General features: G+C 42.9%; 1 protein-coding gene across 2 annotated transcripts in view; it reads right to left on the bottom strand.

Moving 5' to 3' along the window:
• Nucleotides 1–25,701, bottom strand: part of COL19A1 (collagen type XIX alpha 1 chain) — a 2,198,704-nt gene that overhangs the window by 1,417,493 nt on the left and 755,510 nt on the right. For both annotated transcript variants that reach the window (XM_085610910.1, XM_085610909.1), the window contains exon 11: nucleotides 8,518–8,571. In XM_085610910.1, the coding sequence (XP_085467036.1) occupies nucleotides 8,518–8,571 (54 nt within the window). The remainder of the gene's footprint in view (nucleotides 1–8,517; nucleotides 8,572–25,701) is intronic.

Here is a 25,701-nt window from a genome sequence, read left to right as displayed (position 1 = left end):
CCCCACATCACTCTCCTGAGATTGGCAAGACAGTGTCTGACTGTCTCTGTCACTCAACCCACAATCTTCTGGGTGGTATCCACACTGGCATACCACAACTTCTTCCATGGGAGAACCCCTCTCCCTGTACCTCTCATCTAGAGTCAGTAACATTTCCCTCCCACCACTTGGGAAATGATCCCCTGTGCCAGTTTCTCAATCCACTTCAGGGACACTGCGCACCACTGGACCTACCTCATAAACCTGAACTTCCTGGCGTGTGTCAACCCCCTCCATCAAGTCAGGCGCCACATCTCTGGGTGTGTGTACTGTTCCCTCAGCACTAAATAACATCTCTTTGCTGCCACCATCTGAGCTGGACTCCACCTCCAGCCCAGGTAAGCTCACTTCCTGAGCTACACACATTTCCTTTTCTTGGGTTAAGGCCCTCATGGCCTCAGCCCCGTTGAGCTCCTCAGCAAGCCATCTCAGCCTCTGCTCTCAAACTAGAAGCTAGCCATCATTTCCGTTTCTCCCTCACTTTCAGAGATGTCCTTCACCTCAGACTCAACTGGTAATGTTGGCCCCTAGCAGAGTAGCTAATACTGAAATAGGGCTGGCTCTAGATCCTCCCTGGACCTTCTCTTCACAGGCAGCCCTCATTCCTTGCAGAACACCCGTAGCTCCCTCATTGTTTAGATGAACATGTGCCAGAAGTCAAGTTCCATTTTCTCAAGACCTCACAGGTGCAACAACTAACCAGAGTCTCAGTATCAAAAAAGCTTCCAGGAGGACACCAGAAAACAGAAAAAACAGTATGTGGTTGCGTACTGGTCTGCACTATACTAGTAGTGTACACCAATGACTGTGTGTAAGAAACAAATGCATGTCCAGATTCTTACCGCTGACCACCAACGTTAGAAATGGGGGTCTCAAGTTGGCAGAGGTAGGTACCTTTCTCCAAATAGGGACCCTTCTTCCTAGTCAGGGTAAGGGGGATACACTTCTAAAATAACCCCTGTTCACCCTCTCGGTAGCTTGGTACGAATTTGGCAGTATTTCACTATCAGGACATGCCACAAACATGTCCTACCTTTCACATACACTGCACCATGCCAACAGGGGTACCTTGGGCATACCTTATGGATGCCTACCATGTAAGAAAAGGGAAGGTTAGGGCCTGGCAAGTTGGTGCACTTGCCAGGTCAACATGGCAGTACCAGACTGCACACAGGCTCTGCAATGGCAGGCCTAAGTTACATTTACAGTCTGCCTATGTGGGTGGCACAATCAGTGCTGCAGGCCCACTAGCAGCATTTGATTTACAGGTCCTGGGCACACATAGTGCACTGTACTCTGGACTGACTAGTAAACCAAATATTCAAATCATGGAATCACCAATCCATCATAACCATTTACAGGGAGAGCATATGTACTTTAGCACTGATCAGCAGTGGTAAAGTGCCCAGCCTCATGAAACCAACAAAAACAGGTCAGAAGTGGAAGGCCAAAAAGCAAAAGTTCCAGTGATAAACCCGCTGGACAAGCCAGGTGGAACAGAGTCCTGTATAGAGCCTATAAGATTCATATGATGTGTCTATAACTTTTCTTTACTTCAACAAAGCAGGGGACTGCTGATATATAACTTATAAATCTCTGTTAGGCAGGATTCAATTCCCATACAAGGAGTAAGAGCAGGACTGAAACACAGATGCCAATATTTATATCAACCTCATTTAATGAATGTAACATGAATTCAAATAATTTCCTTGCAGGTTGGAGCTGTATTGCTTAGTCCTTGACCTGCCAAAAATTAAAACAAAGGGTACAAAAGATTGGGAGCACACACACTGGTACTAAGAAAACTGGAATATGTAAAGAATCTTCTCCAAATGTAAGCTTGGCAATGCCTGTTCCTCGCCACCCACCACCCAATAGCTCAAAACCCTTTCTTATTAAAAAAAAACACAGAATGCCTGGTATTTAGCTGGCCGGCTCACTACCACAACTTCATTATCACCGTAAACCCACTGCATCTTGTTTTCACAAATTCCACTCTATCAAAACAACCCTTGACCACATGTTAAGATTTCTCACATTTGCTGATCACAATCAACTCTTTTCCATTCTTATTCTTTTTTACCTCTCTGACATGTCCCACATGACTGATCATTTCACCATACTCCTAGTCCCTGCCTCTCTAATCACTATGGACAAAACACTAGACCGGTTCTCTGCCCCATTCCAACCACAATTTCTCTATTTCCTAGTGACCAATACTCTTGACACCCTCCACACATTCACAGTTGAGAATCCCCAAGACTCAGTTATGGAACCATTTCGACCTTCACATCACTCTCTTTGGACATATAATATATTCCCTTTGGCTGTCTCTATCATCTATCTACTGATCTATTTTTTCTTCTTATAGCTTATACCTGCCTCCCAGACTATAATTTAGAGCTAACTACTTACAATAAGAAACTAGATGGCCTGTCACTCTTAAGACAATTTACTTCAGAATACAATCTCTGTAATTCCTTGCCATTTTTGTTCCTACCTCAGTGCCCTCTACTATCTCCTTCACCAAAGATGTTTTAATACTCTCTACTACAACCAGGACTCTAGGAGTACTCTTTGACTCCACCAAATAGGCGAACTCCGTCCATTATCTTACTCCCAATCTATATTGGTAGACCAGAATAGATAAGCATTAGGAAATTATTTCATAACAGATACTTCAAAATGGCTAAGCCTCTTATAAATCAAGTGTTCCCTATCCTTTGCCAACATTAACCTCTTTGCTTTACATATAACCCCTTGCACTCTCTCAAAGATCAAATCATTCAAACTACCTAGCTTTCTCCTCTTTCCACCTTAAAGCTTCCCATTTCCTCAAATCTCAAACACTTAACTAGGGAAGTCCATGCCAGAAATTCTAACTCCCCTCTCTTACTACCACAGAGAATGTAATTGTATGGAAACTGTAAACAAAGTATGACTAAATATACTACTATGTTACATTTCATCCATCAAGTGCTTATCTTTTTCTTATCTCACCACCTAGGTAATCACATATCAACTACCAATGTGAATGTAACCACCTCAAGTGTAAATGTTGATATGTATATATCATACACACGCATACAAATATATAATGTCTGCCCATATACAATATAATAAATAATAATAGGTGAAAAGGTAAATAGATCATTTAATCAGTAAATTTAAGTACATCTCCTAGATCAATACCAGTCCATCTGTCTATGGCCCTACATGTTCCAGTGTTTCCTGCCTCATACTGCAAAGCCGTTCACAGGCTGGTAGCTCTCAGGGGCGCTTGTCATTGTCCATCACATTGATTACAAGATGAATAAAAAAGTCTTAAATGGCAAAATATGTCTTCCCTTCGTTTTCATGTTAAAATCTATGTATGGTTATTGCTGCATGCTGTAGGATCACAATGTGTACTTTGTGTTTTTATGTTTCGTTAACCTTTCGCTGTTTAACAAGCAGCAGGATGTTGTTATGTCATGTTTTAGCAAAGTAATGTTCTTATGTATCATGTCTAGGTATAGCACATTTATTAGGTGGATTTCTCATTCTTCTATCAGTCTAAATCTAGATTCAGTAAATTCTTGCAGCATTCTAGATCTTAGCTATAACCAAAAATCCAACCTTGCAAATATATCTTAGAAATAAATTGTCTCATCGTGGTTATTCCCCACACAGATCCAGATCAAAGACACCCATCACTTCATTATAAACCTCTGCCAACATCATCAAAAGTCACAGCATGGCCTGTAAAGATATGCACACTTTTCAGATTTGGCATCATGGCTGCGCAAGATATAAGAGACTACCTCTTCCATATTGCAAATGGATACAAAAAACACGAGGAAATCACTATTTGCTCTCATCTATCCTCTCACCGTGGGTAGAGGGTTCTATCATGTCAAGATTGGCAGAACTATCAGAATGTACATGACTCTACTGTATCTTTTGAACTGCAAAGGAATGGCAAGGTAAATTAGCATAACGCCAACTGTTTCTGGTCAGAAAGATCACACCCCCTTTTAAACCCCCACCCCCCCCCAAAAAAAGAGAACATCAAAATTAAGATAGTTTATGTTTATAGTAAGGGCTTGGACTCCTATTGTGTTACAATATTACATATAAATAATTTAAGCAAGTTAAATAAGTCGATATTTTTATTGTATTTATATTTAGTTTATATTTAAACTATACTGATACATCCATATATCATGTTGATAAAGCAAAAGCACACGTTGTCTAGTTTTAAGCAATTATCAGTGTAAAAGAGTTTTAAAGTCGCAGAGTGTATGATTGTGTTTTTTTTTTGTAGTCCTTCCTATTGTCTTTAACGGCATTTACTAACATTTTTTAACTCATGCCATTCCAGTGCTACAAAGTACCTCGCAAAGCTAAAATAAAAATAAAAATAACAATAACTCTTTATTCCCTTATCTAAGTATTACCATTTTGTTGTTTTTTTGCTTATTTTTCGTCTTTTTACTAAGTTTGTGTGGGAGTTTTCTCTTTGAGATAAATTTACTTAGCAAGGCCATGACCTATTACTTTTGGTGGGAATTCACTCCTCTTTTAATAAACAAAGAACTCAGAAAGATTAAAAACTGAAAGGGGACCAGCCCATTGATGAATTGCATAACACGTACGTGCTGTAATCCTTGCTCTTACCCATTGCGAGATGTAATATTTCCAATACTTCCACACTAAAAGGGCTAGTTGTGGGACTGATTTGTATATAGCCTCAACTAGCAGGTAATAAAATCGTTGGGTTGAGAATCTTCTGGTATTCAGTTCTACTCCTGGCTACCTGAACATGTGTTTGAGGCGGTATAGTCTCTTTATTAACATACTATTGCTTGTTAAAAGTGCCATAGCCTCATTACCATGTTTTTGGGATATCAAATTATCTCTCTCAACAGCAAACATTTTCAAATAGCATTTTAAAATGTCTATAACATATGCGGTTATCATATAATCAAATGAAGAAATTCAACTCTCCTTGCTTCTATTTTAGTACACGGACTGATTTTGGACAAGCCAGATATTTCCCCTTAAGTAACACAATACCTCTTGCACAAAAGAGACTTGTCACAGAGTCTTCCTTCGTAGTGTGAGAGATTCTCAAAACAGTTGACCTACAAAGGGTATTTTCACAAAAACGTGTAATCTGTCCCATTAGGAATGTTAATGAGGCAGGAAACAGACCGTGTCCACTTGCAAAAGCTAGCAAATGTTGTGACAACTTATAATTTGCAAATGGTGCCAGCCCTTGGCAATGACTAATCATTTCATGCTTTGGATGCAAACACAGCCTCAAAGGGTTTGTTCAATCCCTTGCTCCTGCCGGTCGCCCCTTTTCTCTTGCGACTTGAAACGGATCGCCGTGCTTAAATGCCAATTTGTAAAGTTCATTATGAACTACAAAGTACTTTTGTGCATTGAGAATTCACACTTTGCATTTGCACGGTAAGTAGGATTGAAGCCCACCGTTTTTAGATATGTCTTTATGCACACTGAGACCCAAAAAAGAATCTTGCACGATATCCACTGGGCACCTACTAGAAACAGCAAGGCCAGGAGTAGAGCGTCATTTCCAACTCTCCCTGTGAGTGCTTCCCTTCCTTTACTCGACTCTTGTGGGTGCTCACTGCTCCCACTGTCACAACTGATTATTTGGCTATTATAAGCCTCCAAAAATGCTGCTAAGAGCAGTTAGTCATGCTTCTCTCTCTGGTCTGTGCCTTGGACCGGAGTCTCATAGGTATTTCCACAACTAAGTAGAACCTAAGTGCACGAACGCTTCAGTTCATGAGTGTAAAGTGGCATTTCGCATTTACAAAACGTGAATTTACTCACGGAAATGGATTTGTTCACATGTATCAATTCAACAGTCAAGTCATTTTACATGTATCCATATTTACACCCCTGCACATGTGAACTCGCGTTACCCGGCTAATGTGTGGGTATTCACATTCTTATAGCATACAACCTCCTACCCTAGACGTGGTTGGAGATATCCTCCTGTGAAGGGCAGAGATAATTATCCTGGAAGGCAATGGGAGCGAAGCTTCAACAGACAGAGGGGGGATGCAAGGGCAAGGGGGTTTCTTCATTGGAAAAAAAAGTTAGGAGTGAGAATACTCTTGGATAACACACTTACACATCGGTAAAACTCTATATGTTACATTTATATAGCAATTTGGGCTGGGGGATCATAAACATATTCCATATTGCACGTGCTCAGCCACCTACATGATCGGAAACTGAGCTTGTTAGCTTCATGTCTTTCTAAATTCCTCAGCACTTGAATTCACTTCAAATTCATAAAAGACTGTGGCATTACTCTTTGGAAAGTGCCATTGCTGTCTCTTCCCAGTCGTATTCCTGCATTTCTCAGTGGATTCAAATAACTTGAAAATGAACGCATCCACATACAGATAAACGACCAAAAACATACATGCATTCTTAAGGTATGCGTCTATGGCACTGTCAACTCGATAGCTGACCAAAGCGGTAACTGGGGCAGCCATCTGGCACTAGAAGTCAGGAAGGTAAGCACTTCCGATTCGAACTTCATTCATTTGAAGAAAGATGACATCCTTATGACACAAGCATGAGGTCTGTGGCATGCCAGGAGACTGGGAGCTTTGGTCTTCCAGCCCTACGGAGGTCTGCCTCATATTTAAGGATTCACCCTTCCCCTCCCCCCCCCACAGCTTGATACTAATGGTATTGGGAAAAGTGCTTCTGCCAACATTGTCAGAGCCCTTTCGTCAACACTCCTGTGCTGGCTGGCCTCCAAATAGTGGTGTCCAGTCAGCATGTTCTAGTAATTAACAAACAAGACCAGAAAAAATAAATGACCCTTATGCACAGGGTGATTTCTCATTCTGTCTGGGGACCATTAAATATTTGTCCTGTCAAGGACCATAATGATATCCTAGCATGGCGGTGGTCCTGGCAAGGAAAAATATGCTCCAGTATGCCTACTGACACAAGAGTGTGATGTCCCTGTGGCTCAAGGGCCAGTGGGTTTTAGCCTTCTGTCGCCAGAATCCCAGCTCCTACTTAAGAGGGTTCTTCTTGTATAGGTGGGTTACCCCCCCAGCCCCTACTGATTCAGCAGCCAATGATCCTTTTGCCTCTAAGGATCTTAAGGACAATGAAGTCCTGTTTTAGAGTTGAGTAGTATAGAAAATCCTTCCAGCATCTGAATGTAGCACTAAATCTGGAGGAGAATCCCACATAGGGACCAAATACTGCAGGAAACTTTCGCCATGAGGGTTCTTCTGATTTTGTATTCCCTTTGTAAATTTAAAGAAGTCCTATTCCCATTCAACTCTAAATAAGACATGTACACATTTTATTTAAGATATACCTACCGGTGTGGAGGTAACTTGACTTCTACAAGGAATCTCAGCTTAAATGCCTATAGGTGGGTTTACTCTATTGTTATCCGTTTCAGATTCGCGTATGTGGCATTGTTGAGTATTTTTGTTTTAGTACAGCAATTTATAGTTAATAGATGCTGAATCTACTTCGGAATTCTGCTTGCATGGGCTTCTGTAGAATGCTCACTGTACTCTTTTGCATTGCATTGTGTATGTTATTTCTTGCACCCGTCTCCCCTTGCATAGTTAAGCCTTGGGCTTAGCATAGCTACAGAAAGTGAGGGCCAAGGTCCATGCCACCCCTCTCTTTCTGAAAGGCTGAGGTCTGGAGTGTGGAGGGCTGCCTTCTTTTTCTCTCATTGTCATCCCAGAGCATGGCTCACATTAGCAATCCTGCAGTTTGTAAACACTGGACCAAGGGGGTGGGCGCACATTCCCCACTCATTCAAGTGATTGATTCTTTACTTAGAACTGTTTGCTTCCTTATTTTAGAAACGTTCCTTTTGTAATAAACTAGCTGCATAGGAATTATTTTACACTGGAGGAATAATAATAATAATAATAGTAATCATAATAATAATTGCGCTCCAGTGACCAAATCTGAACTAGTGGGGAGTAGATGCTTCTAGGAGTCGCATTTCATTTTAATGGATTAAAATCAATGAGGATGAAGCGTGACACTCCTGAGAGACTTCGTGGGCTAATGCAATGCGTGTTCTTGTTTGTTGGCCCATTTCTTTAATTGGAAAAGCAACGCCGAAAGAAAAGCAATGCATGAGCGTGTACAAGCGGCCGTGGTTTTCACAAACAGACCTGCACGGGTTTCACCAAATCGAAAATCGAACGCTGCTTAAGCCAAGCCTGTAATTATGACGCCTGTGGCTTCGCACTGCGACAGGGTCCAGCTGGAATTCGGGATGTCAGTGCACCTATGGCAGTGTGATACCAGCCTGCAGGTTGTACGTGTTAACATGCATGCAGTACCTGCAAATTAACCCTAGAAGGCGCTGCTGTGATGTATTGTGTTGGTGTCCACTACACGCCCCACGTTACAGAATAAAAGGCCATTGTTAGACATGAAATAGCACGGTTTTACCTTAGCGCCATTGAATCCAGGAAGGCCAGGAGCACCCACCAGACCCTCTTCTCCCTAAGAAAAAAAATATAGAAAACGTTGAGGTTCAGCACTTTGCATTTCGGATCTTCGTTGCAAGGAAAGGATGGAGGGAATCACATATAGTACCTCAGGACCCTCAGTAATTGTGGCCAGTTAACTTCAGTAGAGTAGGTAACAGCAGTTACAGCCCACCAGAGGTCTGCGGAAACTTCGATCACAGCCAAAACTCTGAGTAAAAGATCAGGATGAAATGAGGAATTGTATCCAGAATTACCAATTCCCACAGACATTCCTGATTTCTTAGTAGATCTTCGGGGTCTACCCCGTATTTGCGAATTGGACTGGATTTTCCTCAATCCCAGAGTTATCTCCACACCGGCATCAATAAATCTGAGGGAGGGGAAACACCAGCCCTTTCCCCAGGCCACTTTCAATGAAGGCCTAAGATAACAATTATTTTCTAGTGGTTAATATTATCAATGCATCTGTTCGTGTGGGAAAGGTTTGCCAAAGTCGGTTGATTTGTTTGGTCCTTTGGTTTAATCTGAAAACATTTTGGGCATTAATCACAGCTATAACTTGCATTAATCGCAGTTATAATTTAAACATGTAAGCAAAGAACCCCCAATAAATTCATGGTTCTTGAACTTTTTTTACACTGATGTTTTTCTGATTATTTTTTGCACCACAGGGGAATGTTACTTTCGGGCGCTGTGACTGAGCTGGTGCCTATGTATAAAACACACACTAAGGAAACCGGAGAAGGGTGCAGAAAGCAGGCTTGGAATCCTAAAGCCAGCTGCAAGTTTAAAGACTTTCCCCCAAATGTCCTGTAATCTCTCAACGCCTGCTGAAACTGCCGCAGCACATTTCATGCTGGGCGTCCAATCACTGACAGCGCTCTACCACCTGTGACTTTTCACCACATGAAGCGACCACCAGGAATTCCTCATTATATGAGCAAATTACCTCCCAGCTCTAGAATCTGTAGCTAATGCCAGTAAACCGAGCTTCGTGCATACCTGTTGTGATATTTCAGAGGAAGGGAAAGGAAATGAAATTAAGCAGGCAACAGAACGGCAAGGCACTTTTTTTTTACAGTAATGCACATTGAATCTTTTGCCTGTAGACGAATATCTATTACAGCTGCTTCATTTTTCATTCTCGCAACTAGTTATCACTCATTGCACTGCGAGCAGGCAATGGAAATGGTAAGTAGAATTTAGCCACGTACCAGTAGTATGGACTATCGATTAAATCTCAATACCTGCTCATCATTATTTATTCACTGCTTGCATTTACTAGAAAGTTGACTAAAACGAAGTACAAATATGTCCTCATCACCCTCAGAGACGGGAAACAGCATTTACAACACGGCATGAACCACGCATGCCATTACAACAAAAGCGTTACCACGCATGTCTTTCCCATGCATATGCCTTTACCAAAAAGATGCCTTTATCACAAAAAATGTAAGTATTTCGCAGGTAAGTCGAAATCTGTTAGATATATATGTGTGTGTGTGTGTGTGTGTGTATGTATTTATTTATATCTATATTTCTCTATATATTTTCAATGAAAAAAAACAAAGGTTACAGGAACGTTATAGTTAGGAAATTAAATTAAAAAAACATAGCACTTCAATAAAAAAACAAATGTTACTGGGACGTTATAGTTCAGACTCACATTTCACTTGTAAAAAACAAGAGAAATTCAGCAGCTATAGTTAGCTAAGCAAATTATAACTTACTCCCCTGCAATGCACCCCACATATTACATCACTCATGACATGGTCAGTGAGATTACTCATGACATCACTCATGACATCTCAAATGACATCACTCATGACATCACTGATGACATCATCCACACACACTCAACTACTCACTGATTCATAGAGCAACTAAAACATCAACTCACCCATACAGCCACTAATGCAACTACTAGCTAACATAAACAGCCAGTCATGCACCTACTCATTGACCCACACATCGACTCACACATCCAGGCATACAGATATACAGACACCCACCCACTCATACACCCATACAGCTATTCTCATACTCAATCACCTGTACAAATACTCACATACCTACTCACTCACCCATACGGCCACTCACACATCCATTCACTCACTCATACAGTTACTTACACATCTACTCACTCATAGACATACTAACACATCTACTCACTCACCTATACAGTCACTGAGACAAGTAAATACTCTCCCACACAACCTTTCTCACACTCACATACTCACTGATACAGCCACTCACACACCCATGCACTCACCCATACAACTACTCACACATCACTCACTCACCCATACACCCACTTACACACCCATTCATACACCCCTACAGTCACTTATGTGCCCTGTCGCTCACCCATACAGGCCTTTATGTACCTGATCAGTCACTCATTCAGACACTCTTACACTATCTCATTCACCATTTATAGCCACTGACACACCAGCACATTCACCCATAGAGCCACTCATTCATCTTCTCATTCACCATTATACCCACTTAAACACCAACGCACTCACCCATACAGATACTCACACAGGCACTCACTTACTCATACACCCACTGACACACCCAGTCTATCACATACCCACTCACTCTTGTATACACCACTTACACACCCACTCACTCACCCATATAGAAACTCACACAACCACTTACCTTAGTATATATGTTTAACACTCAGACATTTTCAAAAAAACACTCACAATCACTGGATTATGTCACCAGTGATGTATTCAGTGATGTAATCTGTGATGTAATCTGAGATGTCATCAGTGATGTCTTTTGAGATATCATCAGTGATGTCATAAATGATGTCACTGACCATGTCATGAGTGATGTAATATGTGAGGTCATAAGCAGTGCGTTGCGAGGGCATAAGTTATAATGATCTCAGCTACCTATAACTGCTGAATTTCTCTGCTTTTGTACGAGTGAGATGTCAGTCTAACTATAACGTCCCTCTAACCTTTGTATTTTTTCAGTGAATTTCTAAGGTGTTTTAAATTCTATTTCCTAACTATAATGTCTCTGTAACCTTTTCTTTTTCAGTGAATTTCTATAGTTTTTTTTTAACTAGTAGTGTTTGTTGAGTGGTGGAGACAGGGAGTGAGGCCTCCCACCAGCTCTCACAAATCCCCTGTATCACACTTACTAGAGGTAACAGGAGGGCTTCTTGGCCCCTAAAGACCCGCAGCTTCCAAGAGGAGTTCTTCAACAAATTCAGTAGAGCGTCAGGAGGTGCATTTGCAGAGTGGTGGAGAAAAGGGACGTTGCCTTCTAAGACCTTTAGCAACCCTACTGTGTGGGATTTACTGGAGGTAACAGAAAGGGTTCCTGGACCCCACAAACTGGAGTAGTGGAGAAAGAGGGCAGGGCCTCTGGCTATTCGCTGGTCCTGCATTTGTTTTTGTTTATGGGAGGAGGGCCAGGTGGCCCCCTTCCCTGGGCCGATTTGGGCTCCGGGGACCCCATACCCTGGGACCAGGCCTTATTTTAATGGGGAAGGATGGGCCGCTTGGCCCTCCTCCCCAGGTTGATTTTGGCCTCGTGACCCCATCCCCCAGGGCCTGGCCCTACATGGGCATGAGTCTCTGAGTGGATTTGTGAGTGCCTGTATGAATTTCTGAGTGGGTCTATGACTGGATGCATGAGTGCTTCAGTGGGTCTGTGAGTCAGTGCATGAGTCTCTGACTAGGTCTGTGAGTGGGTGCATGAATGTGTTTGATGGTCTTTTAGTGCATGGATGAGTCTCTAAATGTGTGGTTGAGTGGGTGTGTGAGTGTCTGAGTGGGTCTGTGAGTAGTTGTGTGAGTGTCTGAGTGGGTGAGTGAGAGTCTGAGTGGGTCAGTCAGAGGGTGTGTGATGCTGTAAGTGGATCCCTGCATGGATGCATGAGTGTCTGAGTGGGTCTGTGACTGGGAACATGAGTGTCTGACTGGGATTGTGAGTGGGTGGCTGAGTGCCTGAGTGGGTCTGTGTGAGTATGCAAGTGTCTAAGTGGGTCTGTGAGTAGGTGTGTGTGCATCAGTGGGTCTGTGAGTTGATGCATGGGTATGTGAGTGATTCTGTGAGTGTGTGTGTGTGAGTCTCTCAGTGGGTCTGTGAGTGGGTGAGTGAGTGTCTGAGTTGGTCAGTCAGTGGGTGTTTGGCTCTCTGAGTGTATGGTTGAGTGTCTGAGGGGGGCAGTGTAAGAAAGTGGGTTTCTGTTGCAGTAACCACCCCTTTTTTGCACTTTTCCTTGTTGTGCCCTGGGCTCCTGCCAATCAGGTGCCCAGGGCCTGTGTCCCTTCCCTAAAAACTGCCTAACAGTCAAAGCCCAATTGGCATCTCTGGTCACCTGTCAGCCCCTGGTAAATGGTACCCTAGGTGCCCAGGGCCTGGTGACCAGAGAAGGCCCCTCAGGGCAGCAGCACTTATTGTGCCACCCTTAGAGGCCCTGTACCCTGACACACACACACTGCCTTTGCAGGCTGAGTGTCTGGGTGCAGGACAAAACAAAGAGTCGACATGCCACACATCCCTGTGTGCCATGCTCACAACACACACTGCCCTGGCATACCTCAGTCACCCCTCTAGCTGGGTGCCCTATGCCAGAGGTGTGGGCACGGGTGCATGAGCCCTGTGCCCCTACCGTACCCAGGTCCATTCCTGGGAACTGTAAGTGCAGTGCTGCCATTAAGAGTATATGGTGCTGTGAGGTCATCAACACAAACTCCACAGCACCATGATGGCTGCACTGAAGACTGAGAAGTTTGGTATCAAACTTCTCAGAACAGTAAACCCACACTGATGCCAGTGTGGGATTTACTGTAAGATGCATGACAGAGGGCATCTTAGAGATGCCCCCTGAACCTAACCTACAATCCACGTCTTGTCTGAGGGGCTGCCTAGGCTGCCATACAGCAGACAGGTTGCTGGACCCCTGGGTAGAGAGCCATCTGCTCTCCTGGGCCTGCAACAATGCACATCCTGGTTGAGGTGTGAAGTCTCCTCCCCCAGGATGGGCAGGGGAAGCTTCAAAGGTATTCCGCCTTTGTGAGCTTCTCCAGGCCACTTGCTGTACCCAGCAACTGGCCCCTACCGGTTCTCAACCCCCTCTCTGGTGGGAAGACTGGCTGGAAACCCCAAGGAAGGACAGGGTGTGTGCCAGCCTCTGCCAACCCCACCCCTCAGGTGGAGGAGGTGAGGTGAAGCACATCCCCGGGCTCTCGCCATCTTGAAGATGGGGAGCCCTGCCCAATCAGGACAAGGCCACTGCCCCCCTTCCACAGGAGAGTGGCAGGATAGGGGGTGTACCCACCCCAGGGCAGGGACCCAGTGGTCCCTGCCCCTTACCTACCTGTAACGCCCCTAAATTTAGTATTTAGGGGCACCCTGAACCTTCCTTCCTCAGATTCCAGATTCCAAAATACAAAGAAGAGCAAGAAGAAAGAAGACCTGCCGTGCAGCTGCTAAGAAGAGGAAGACACCAACTGCTTTGGCCCAGCCCTACCGGCCTGTCGACCCTCGAACCTGCTCCTGCTACATCCCGGCCAGCAACCTCACAAACCCCGGAAGACCTGGATACTTTTTGGCTCTAAGCACCTGGGACTCCCATTAGCAGAGGCTCTGCTCAAAATCAGCTTCTAATTCCTGGCATCAGCCCGGAACCGCGAACCCTGCACACTCTGCACCCGCCAAGCCTGGCCTGTGCCGGAGTGAACAAAGACCACGAGGACGACCCCCCGGCGACTGTGACCCCGAGTCCGGCACCCAAGGACTTCCCTCGATGCTCCTGATGACGCCTGCAGCCTCAGAACCAGGTACCCCCCCAACCGCGATCAACAGAGGGTAAGATTTCCCGACACCAAAAGGCACCCCTGCACCCAGCGCCCTGTGGCCCCCCGTGCCCAACTCCTGGGTATCTACCTATCCTCCAACTACCCAACTTACCTCTCGAAGTGGTGGTGGCACCTGAAGAATCTTCGTCCCCGAGCTTGCAGCCTTTTTCCAACCAGGAGCTTTCCCATTGAAATCAATTGAGCACCCGAAGGCTCAAAAGCACTCTGCACCCAGCCGCCCGAGTGGCCCTGGCAGTGTAACCTCTACACCTATCTACTTCCCCATTTTCCCTGAACATGTGACCAGGAGCACAGCTGCCACAGCCGCGTGGCCTGCTAGTCAGCAGCCACCAACCAAGGCCCCCCTGCCTCCCATGGGATAACATTGGGCCTAACTCACTCTGCACCCGGCTGCCCCTGCGCCGCTGAGGGTGTAACAACTGTACCTACCTGACCCTGGGAGACCTCTGAGTCTGTGCCCAGAACCTTAAATTTGCCAGTCGAGTACTTACCCAACAGCCGATAACTCAATTTTCTCCATAGGGTAACATTGACTGGCTTCTTCTGAAATTTCTTGTAAGTGTGGAATTTCTAAAACTTAAAATATTCACCAAAAACCAGCCGAGTAACAAAAAAGAAAATACTCACCTGCGTTTAGGAGAGATCCCAGTGCTGGATCTTGGTGCCCAGCACTGACCCTGAAATATATTCACAACCGTACTTACCAGTAACCCAATTTTCTTCCATAGGAAACCATTGACTGTTTTTCTGTGAAATTTCTTCTGTCGATTTTTGCAAACTTTAAATATTCTTTCAAAATCGTGCTAACTGTGAAAACGTAATTACTTACCTCTCTTAGGTAGAGGTCCCAGTACTGAGTCTAGGCACCCAGTACTGGATTACAAAAGTAACAAGAACATACTATACGTGCAACTTGAATTTTCTTCCATAGGGATTCATTGACTGTTTTCTATGAAATTTCTTCTGTGTCAACTTTTAAAATAGCTAAATATTTCCTAAAAATCACAACAGTAACTAAGTCGACTTTTATCACTTGTTTCTAAGAACTGTCCCAGGACTGAATATAGGATCCAGTCCTGGAGTTACAAAAGTAATCCTGAAAGTAATCTATTGCAAATAACTTGAAACTTTTATTGAACTCAATGCATTATTGTGTTTGAAATTGTGTTGCCTATTGCAACAACTTCTAACTATTTACAAAAGCCAATTGCATATTGCAAAAGTATTTACATAAAGCATCTCATTCTGAGAAAGTATATTTTAATACCTACTGTTGGTTCTAAAATAAAACAAGTATATATTTTTTATATAATCCATTGGCCTAGAGTTCAGTTATTGAGTGTGTGAAACCATTTGCTGACTGAGTGTGTACAACAAAATGCTTTACACTGTCCTCTGATACTGTCTTACTGCTCGACCAAGCTACCACTTTAGAGAGTAAGGTTATATCTAACTTTAGCCTCTGTCAAACCTCTGGAGACTGTGGACTCTGTACACACTGTACCTATTTGGGAACAGTATATACAGAGCCACTTTCTCACAGGCTGTGACTGGGAACATGAGTGTCTGAGTGTGATTGTGAGTGGGTGGATGAGTCTCTGAATAGGTCAGTGTGAGCGTGGAGGAGTCTGAGTGAGTCAATGAGGAGGTGTGTGAATCTCAGTAGGTTTGTGAGTGTGTGTGTGAGTCTCTCAGTGGGTCTGTGAGTGGGTGCATGAGAGTATGAGTGGGTCTGTCAGTGGGTGTCTGGTAAAACTAGTAGGAGGCACACCGGAGCAGGTTCTCATGCCAGCTCCCCCTGTGACAGTCCTCCTGCCCTGATGGCAGCATTCCGCTACCCTCTGCTGCCTTCAGTTTGGTTCCTCCTACACTTGTTTTCTGCTCATTTTTCTGCCTCTTCTCTCCTGCCCTCTATGTTGCCTCTTTCTGGTCATTCTGCCTGTCATTTTGCCTCTTTCTGCTCACTGCTGACCTGAAATCTGTCTTTTGCTGCTTGTTTCTGACCTCAATTTTGCCTCTTGCTGCTGGTTTCTGACCTCTATTTTGCCTCCTTCTGCCCATTATTTTGCCTCTTTCAGCTCACTCCTGACCTTTATGTAGCCCTTTTCTGCTAATTTGTGACCTTTGTTCTGCCTCTTGCTGCTGGTTTCTGACCTCTATTCTGACTCTTTTTGCTAACTTCTGCCCTTTATTCTTCCAATTTCTGCTCCCTTCTGACCCTTTTTCTGCCTCTTGTTGCTCATTTCTCACCTTTTTTTGCGTCTTTCTACGAAATTTGGTGGAATTCCGTCCAATGGTTGGGCCTGTAGTTGTGTCTTACAATCTCTTTGGAATTTAACATTTGGATATTTTTTTTGATCCTCTGTTTTCTTGTTCCACGCTTGACGAATCACCCCAAAACTTCCCATGCACAACAAGAATCATAGGCACACTTTTTTTGGGCCATTTTGTTACAATTCGTTGAATGACACCAAAGATATAGGCAAGTCAAAAAAACACTTTTCCTATGGAAACATGGTCATAACTATAACTACCTATTGCCAACCATCATATACTTGCTGAGTGGCTGTATTGGTGAGTGATTGGGTGCATGAGTGGCTGTATGGGTGACTTAGTGGTTGTGTGAGTGGCTGCATGAGTGAATAGATGTGTGAGTGGCTCTATGGATCAATGAGTGGGTGTGTGAGTTCTTATATTGTCTGTGACTGGGTATATGAGTGGCTGTGTGGCGGATGGAGTGGGTATATGAGAGTTTGTATGGTGGGGATGTGAGTGAGTGTATAAGTGGTTCAGTGGATGATGTCATCAGTGATATCATGAGTGATGTCATTTGAGAAGTCATCAGTGATGTCATCAGTGATGTCACTGACCATATCATCAGTGATGTAATATGTTAGGTCATAAGCCATGCATTGCTGAATTTCTAAGGTGGGTCTGTGATTGGATGTGTGAGTGGTTGACTGGGTCTGTGAGTGGGTGCATGAGCATTGGACCGGGAGAGTAAGTGGGTGCATGGCTGAGTGGGTCTGTGAGTGGGTGCATAATTGTCTGAGTGGGTCTATGAATGGGTGTATGATTCTCTGAGTGGGTCTGTAAGTGGGTGCATAAGTCTCTGAGTGGGTGAGTGAGTAGGTGTATGAAAGTCTTAATAGATCTGTGAGTGGGTACATGAGCTTCTGAGTAGGTGCATAAGTGTCTGAGTGGGTCTGTGAGTGGGTGCCTGAGCCTTTGACTGGATGAGTGAGTAAGTGGGTGCATGACTGAGTGGGTCTGTGACTGGATGTGTGAGTTTCTCACTGGGTCTGTAACTTGGCATCAGTCTCTTAGTGGGGTTATGTGTGGGTGCACAAGTCTCTGGGTGGGTCTGTAAGTGGTTGCATGCATGTCTGAGTGGATCTGTGAGTGGGTGCATGAGCCTCTGAGTGGGCCTGTGAGTGGGTGCATAAATATCTGACTGGGACTGTGAGTGGATTCATGAGCATTTGACTGATAGAGTGAGTGGATGCATAAATGAGTGGGTCTATGAGTGGGTTCATACTTGTCTGAGAGGGTCTGTGAATTGGTGTATGATTCTCTGAGTGGGTCTGTGAGTTGGTGCATAAGCCTCTGAGTGGATGAGTGAGTGGGTGTGTGAAAGTCAGAGTTGATCTGTGAGTGGGTAGATGAGCTTCTGAGTGCATGCAAAAGTGTCTGAGTGGGTCTGTGAGTGGGTAACAGAGCATTTGACTGCATGGGTGAGTAGGTGCATGACTGAGTGGGTCTGTAGCTGGATGTGTGAATCTCTCACTGGCTCTGTGACTTGAAATCAGTCTCTAAGTAGGGATATGTGTGGGTGCATGAGTCTCTGAGTGGGTCTATGATTGGGTGCGTGAGTGTCTGATTGTGTCTCTGAGTGGGCGTCTGAGTATTTGACTGGGAGAGCGAGTGGGTACATGACCATCTGAGTGGGCCTGTGAGTGGGTGCATAAATGTTTGAGTGGTTCTATGAATGGCTACATGAGTCTGATTGGGTCTGTGAGTGGGTATGTGAGTGGGTCTGAGAGTTGGTACGTGAGTGTCTAAGTGGATCTGAGAGGGGGTGCATGAGTCTCTGAGTGGGTCTGTGAGTCTCTGAGTGGGCCTGTGAGTGGGTGCAGGAGTGTCTGACTGGGTCTGTGATCGAGTGCACGAGTCTCTGTGTGAGTCTGTGAGTGGGTACGTGAGTGTCTGAATGACTTTTCCTGCTGTGTCTGATCTCTTTTTTGCCTCTTGCTGCAAATTTATTACCTTTATTTTGCCTCTTTCTGCTAGTTGCTGATCTCTAATTTGCCTCTTACTGCTCGCTGCTGACCTTTATTTTGTCTGTCTGCTCCTTTATCACCTTTATCTTGCCTCTTCCTGCTCGTTGCTGACCTTTTTTCTGACCTTTATTCTTCCTCTTTCTGCTCATTTATGACCTTTATTCTATCTGTTGCTGCTCAATTCTGACCTCTATGTTGCCTCTTACAGCTCGTTTCTGACTTTTATTTATCTTCTTTCTGCTTGTTTCTAACTTTTTTTGCCTCCTTCTGCTCGTTGCTTTACCTTTATTTAGCTTCTTTCTGGTCAGTTCTCATCTTTAATCTGACTCTTGCTGCTCATTTCGGACCTCTATTTTACCTCTTTCTGCTTGTTGCTGACCTTTATTCTGCTTCTTTCCGCTCGTTTCTCACCTTTATTCTACCTCTTTCTGCACATTTCTCACCTTTATCTTACCTCTTTCTGCTTGCTTCTAACCTTTTTTCTGCCTCTTCCTGCTCGTTGCTGACCTTTTTTCTGACCTTTATTCTTCCTCTTTCTGCTCATTTATGACCTTTATTCTATCTGTTGCTGCTCAATTCTGACCTCTATGTTGCCTCTTACAGCTCGTTTCTGACTTTTATTTATCTTCTTTCTGCTTGTTTCTAACTTTTTTTGCCTCCTTCTGCTCGTTGCTGACCTTTATTTAGCTTCTTTCTGGTCAGTTCTCATCTTTAATCTGACTCTTGCTGCTCATTTCGGACCTCTATTTTACCTCTTTCTGCTTGTTGCTGACCTTTATTCTGCTTCTTTCCACTTGTTTCTCACCTTTATTCTACCTCTTTCTGCACATTTCTCACCTTTATCTTACCTCTTTCTGCTTGCTTCTAACCTTTTTTCTGCCTCTTTCTGCTCATTTGTGACATTAATTCTGCCTCTTTCTGCTCATTTCTGACCGTTATTCCGCCTCTTTCTGCTCATTTCTCACTTTATTTTGCCTCCTTATGCTCGTAGTTGACCTTTATTTGGCCTCTTTTTGCTCATTTCTCACCTTTATTTTGCCTTTTACTGCTTGTGTCTCGCCTTTATTATGCCGCTTTCTGGTCATTTCTTACCTTTATTCTGCCTTTTGCTGCTTCTTTCTGACCTTTATTTTTCCTCTTTCTGTTAGTTTCTGACCTCTAGTTTGCCTCTGTCTGCTCGTTACTGACCTTTATTGTTCCTCTTTCCGCACATTTCTTACCTTCATCTTTCCTCTTTCTGCTCATTGTTGCCTTTCATTCTGCCTCTTTCTGCTAGTTTCTCACCTTCATCTTGCCTCTTTCTACTCACTGCTAACCAGTATTCTGAATCATTCAGCTAATTTCTAACCTTTATTCTGCCTCTTTCTGCTTGTTTCTCACCTTTATCCTTTCTCTTTCTACTCATTGCTAACCAGTATTCTGAATCATTCTGCCCATTTCTGCCCTTTATTCTCCCTCTTGCTGCTCATTGCTGACCTTTATTTGGCCTCTTTCTGTTCATTTTTTACCTTTATTGTGCCTCTTTCTGCCTGTTTCTCACCTTTATTCTGCCTCTTGCTGCTCGTTTCTGACCTCTATTTTACCTCTTTCTGTTAGTTTCTGACCTCTATTTTCCCTCTATCTGCTCGTTGCTGACTTTTATTCTGCCTCTTTCTGCTCATTTCTCATCTTTATTCTACTTCTTTCTGCATGTTTCTCATCTTATTCTGACCTCTTTCTGCTCCTGGTGCCCTTTTTTCTGCCTCTTTCTACTCGTTTCTGACCTTTTTTCTGCCTCTTTCCGCTTGTTTCTGACATTTATTCCTCCTCTTTTTGCTAGTTTCTCACTTAATTTTGCCTCCTTCTGCTCATTGCTGACCTTTATTTGGCATCTTTCTGCTCATTTCTCACCTTTATTTTGCCTCCTTCTGCTTGTTTCTCACAATAAAAACGCTGTTAATTTAAAAAAATGCTTTTATTCCATGGCAGGTTTACAGGGTAATCCAAAGACCAAGGCTAGGGGGTCAGGGAATTCCTACCGTGCCCCCTTTTCTTTTTTACCCGTTTTTTGTGGAATTTTGCTGAAACCAAGCTCTAAAATGGCTGCCAACACTTCCCAGTTTAAATGTTGCTTGTCAATAAAGGCTCTGCATTGCCCTGCACAAGCTTGTTATCATTCGTGAATTAGCCGCGATCGCAGATGTCCTTATTTGGATCTCCTCAAACCTCAAAACCTACTGAACTGATTTACACAGGATAACTGAAAGTGTGATTTGCAAACCAAAATCTACCTTCCAGCCAAATTTAGTGTAAATCCCTCCAGCGGTTTGGCCTCTAGTCGTGTTCAAAGCTCCGTCGGGAATCAACAAGGAAAACGCCCTATTTTTGGACCCCCCCCCCTTTTTCTCGCACCCGCTTGACAGATCACCCCGAAAGTTTCCATGCGCAATAAGAATCACTGGTGCACTTAAAAAAAAAGAAATTGTGAAGTATATTCAACCGGCGCCAAAGATACAGGTAAGTCAAAAAATGCCTTTCCTCTGTATGTATGTATGTATGTATGTAGGGAATATGTAAAGCGCAGGAATCACCTCCGCAGGGGTATCTCCGCGCTAGCATAGGAGACAGCTCAGACTGGCACATACTTCCATAGCTCAAGCCTTGAATAATTCCGTCTTCAGAAGTTTTCTGAAGCGAACGAAGCTAGAACATTTACGTAACTCCCCTCGCAGGGAATTCCAATGTTTTGGGGCCAGATAGGCAACCGTTTTGCCTCCAGATCGAATTTTCTTAAAACGAGGGACCACCTGCCCTTTGCCTTCCGATCTGAAACACCGGTTCAGGAAATACAGTTTAAACTTATCCGCAATATAACACAGGCTTTTGCCAAAAACGGCTCTGTGAGCAAAGCAGCAGAGCTTGAACTTTATTCTCTGTTGGATAGGAAGCCAATGGAGAGATTTCAATAATGGCCCTGGGGTGGTACGAGGTAGTTTATTAAGGACTAAGTGTGCGGTCACATTTTGAACGATCTGTAATCTGCCAAGAAAAGCCTTGTTCGCAGAGGCCAGTAAGGCATTACAATAGTCGAGGCGATCTATAATCAGAGCCTGAACTAGGGTTCTAGGTACTGCGAGGGGCAGCCAAATGAACACTGCGCAAAAGGCTCAGGGTATGATAGCAGGTCCCGACAGTGGTCATTATTTGGTCTTTCATTGATAGCCGTGCATCCAGCTGGACCCCCTCATTTTTTGCTACCAAGGTCAGAGAGGAGGCGGGGACTAACTGTCGGCCACCATGCAGGGGACCAGGAGGTAAGTGCAGGACCAAACAACAAGATTTCGATTTTAGCCGCATTTAACTGCAAGAAGTGTTCAGTCATCCAATCAGCTATGGCAGACATGCCTTTAGCAAAACGCTGATCGACGGACTCCATATCCTTATCAAAGGATAGGAGTAATTGAGTGTCGTCTGCGTAAAAGAATGGCATGAAGCCGTACTCTCGGATGACTTTATCAAGGGGGGCCACATAGTTATGGTCGGGCTCAAACAAGAGCCCTGGGGCACCCCATTACTAAGCTTCACAGTTTGTGATCAAAAAGGGCCCAGATTGACAGTTTGCGTGCACTGGTCTAAAAAACTAACAAGCCATTTAAGCGCCAGCTCCTGCAGATTGGCCTCTCTCAGTCAAAATATCAATTTCTGATGAGAGACCGTGTCAAAGGCTGCTGTTAGATCCAACAGGACCAACATCACTCCTTTATTGTCATCTAAGGCCATTTTAATATAGTGCGTAACCCCAATGAGAGTTGTCTCAGTGGAGTAGTTGGATCTAAACCCGTACTGTGAGGAATCAAGGATGCCGTTTGTCTCAAAGTAATCCATTAACTGCATGTTAACATGGCTCTCCGCCATCTTGCCCATTAAAGGAAGAAGCGAAATGGGACGATAGTTGGAGAGCACTTCATATAACCTACTGGTGGTCGCAAGTAGGTACATATAGTTAGGACCATGTTTCCACAGGAAAAGCAATTTTTGACTTACCTGTATCTTTGGCGCTGGTTGAAGAAACTTCAATTGATTTCATTTCAAAAGGCGCTCACGGCTGGTGCCTACATTCGGAGTGGAATCATGCCCTCGCCAACACAGTAATCATCAAAAGAGTATATCCCGCACTCCAGGAGTTTGATATCCAAGATACTTTACCAACACTACTATCACCAATGTGTTTCGACAAGAAAGTCTTGATCATAATTAGATGAGTTCTTTCTCTATTTTGCATTTTATACAGACATGCCCACTTAGCTGATAATGAAGCATTGTGGGTTATGTAATTTTAAAAGACACATACATTTAAAAGCAATACATAACAATTACTTCAAAGCATTGTTGTGCTCAATTTTGTACGTCAACAGTCAAGAGGAATACATTAACATTCTTATTGTTATCAAATTAATTTTACTACAAATTTCAAATTCATATTTATGAATCTGTCAGTCATTTGTGTTCGTGTTTCTTTCAGGATGTGATCTTATCTCAATTGGTAATGCTTAGTGCATTATCCCATCAATGTAACTATACCACTCTATTCTGGGCTGGGTGGCCTATACTGATTATGTTTTGTTCTTCTTGTAATCCTGTGTCTAGGTGTTTTATATTTCAACATTCCCTGTAAATACTATCTGTTCCGGGCTGAGTGCTTATAATGTTTCTAAGTGCCATTAAAGTTACATTTTTTATGGATGTTTGCATCTTTCACCATCTCATTAATCATTTTTGCTAGATAATCACTCTAATAGTGGTTATGTATTAATGTCCCTGATAACTAGAATTAATAGATTTTTCCTTTTTTGCACCCATATCCTTCCTCATTATTTGACAATCGACCTTATCATACATTTTCAATAGGAGGTTGAACATTAGCAGTTCTTGTATGGCCCATAGATAAAATCATTTTGGTTATAGATGTGCATATAACTCTTTATCTCCGTTTAAACCAAATGTCCGAAAAAATTGGGCTACAAAATCCCCAGGGCTATATCTTCCCATTTCCAAAAAGTCTGGGAGGCTCTTTGAATCCCCTGGTTACACCCTCAACTGACGTTAGTAGAATGCATCCTTTTGGGGCTCCAGATGTCTATTTGGACTTGTGGACAATGAGCTAAACTCGGGTTCCATAAGTTACAAGACTTTAAAAGTGAGAGTTTGCTAACCTGGCAGGAAATTAGAGAGCAGAACGTTGATATAAATATGTCTCTTCTCTTTAGCTACTTTCAGACAAAGAAATTCTGCTCAGGGCTAATAAACTCAGGTAGCGGCGACGTTCTCAACTGGGCAAAGCTAATTTAACACTTAGAATTAGAGGGCTTGGGAATTTGTATAAACTGCTTAAGTCCATTGAGAACAAGCAAATGGTTTTAAACCACCTTGAAAGAAATTTTGAGTCCATAGGCTGTCGCCTTAATTTCCAACACTGGCAAGGATTTAATAAAATGAGCTGCAAAGCTGTAAGAGCTGCTAATCTGAGGAGGATGCCATTTTTTAATAAATGGATGATTTACTATACTCTGGCCAGACTCGATAAAATCAATGCAATAGACGACCCTGGATGCTACAGATGTCAACATGCAATTTGAGATTGGATGCATGTGGTATTTACATGCACCCACTTAATGAATTTTTGGAAAAGTGTTTTTTCGGAAATTGGAAGTCTGGCAGTCAATCTGCCTCCTGATGCTACTGCTGCCATTTTAGGGAGAGTAGAGGTTTGAGATGAACTTAATCTTGGTCAATGACAATTTATCTTTATTGCCACTTTGGTAGCAAGATTGTTAATTCTTGCCAATTGGAAATCGATGACTATACCGACAATTCCCCAATGGTTAATCAAAATGCAAAGAGTTTTTAGGTCGGAAAACTACATAGGCAAAAAGGGTGGGTTCAGTAGTCAAGCTAAATAGAAAATGGAAGGATTAGAAGTAATTGATTTTAGTGGTGGGTTAGGACATTTTGATAATTTAGATCTAGATAAAATGAACTTTAGCATTTTACTATCTGTGATGAATTCTGTATGCATTTTTCATGATATGCATTACTTAATTGAAAACATTTTGATCTTTATATGCCCTTTATATAAATATCCGAAGAGAAAATTGAAACGTTTTATATGCTACATTGAAAATAAAGAATAATAAAAAAAATCTCAGGTTAAACCCTGTGGTTGTGTTGTTCTGAATCGTATAATCAAACGGGTTTCAAGGCATCTGAGTTTGAGTGTCCTATCACCACTACTTTCATGTCTGGATGCACATGCTTTGCCATAATATGTCATTTTTTTGCAAGTTTGTGAATTTCTAAATGTTTGGCCATCGCTTTAATATGTTTTAATATTCTTTTCTTTAATGGACATATGGTGCTACCTATGAACTTCAGGTCGCATTTACATTCGATCATATATACTGCATAACTTGTTGCAAATGTGATTTTATTGTTGATGGTGAAAGTTTTGCACTTGAAGTCAAGAATCTCTAGTGTATTTTTCCCACTGCTATACTCCTTACACATATGAAATTTTATGAATACCTTTTGATGTTTAGTTAGACAGGGCTCAGTTCTTGATCTTTCAAAGTGACTTATGACTAATTCATCTTTTGGTGAAGGAGACTTTCGATTTGGAATATCTGGTCTGTCGCCAAGTTTATCTCCAATGTCTTTTTTAAGTGTGTTCCAATATTTCTTCATGATATTGAAGATTTGATTGTTTTCCTTGCTATAACTCAATATCATTCTTATTTTCTAATCCTTGTTGTCTGATCTTAAGGCTATTTCTTTATATCATTATTATTCATCAAAGTTTGCGTCCATGGTACAGTTTTCGCTCGCCTTTTTCCTTCCATTGTGTCCATCATTTTATATCCTCTTTGTATGAACTGTGATTCAGTTGCACTCAGTCTCACTCCTAGTTCTTTTTCGTCCAAACAATTTTGTCTCATTCTTAAGAATTCACCATATGGTATACTTCTTTTCAGTGGC

This window comes from Triturus cristatus, chromosome 6 (assembly GCF_964204655.1).
Source record: "Triturus cristatus chromosome 6, aTriCri1.1, whole genome shotgun sequence".
In the NCBI taxonomy this organism is placed as follows: Eukaryota; Metazoa; Chordata; class Amphibia; order Caudata; family Salamandridae; genus Triturus; species Triturus cristatus.
The sequence above is the reverse complement of the archived record's forward strand: the minus strand, read 5'-3'. Positions and strand labels throughout refer to the sequence as shown.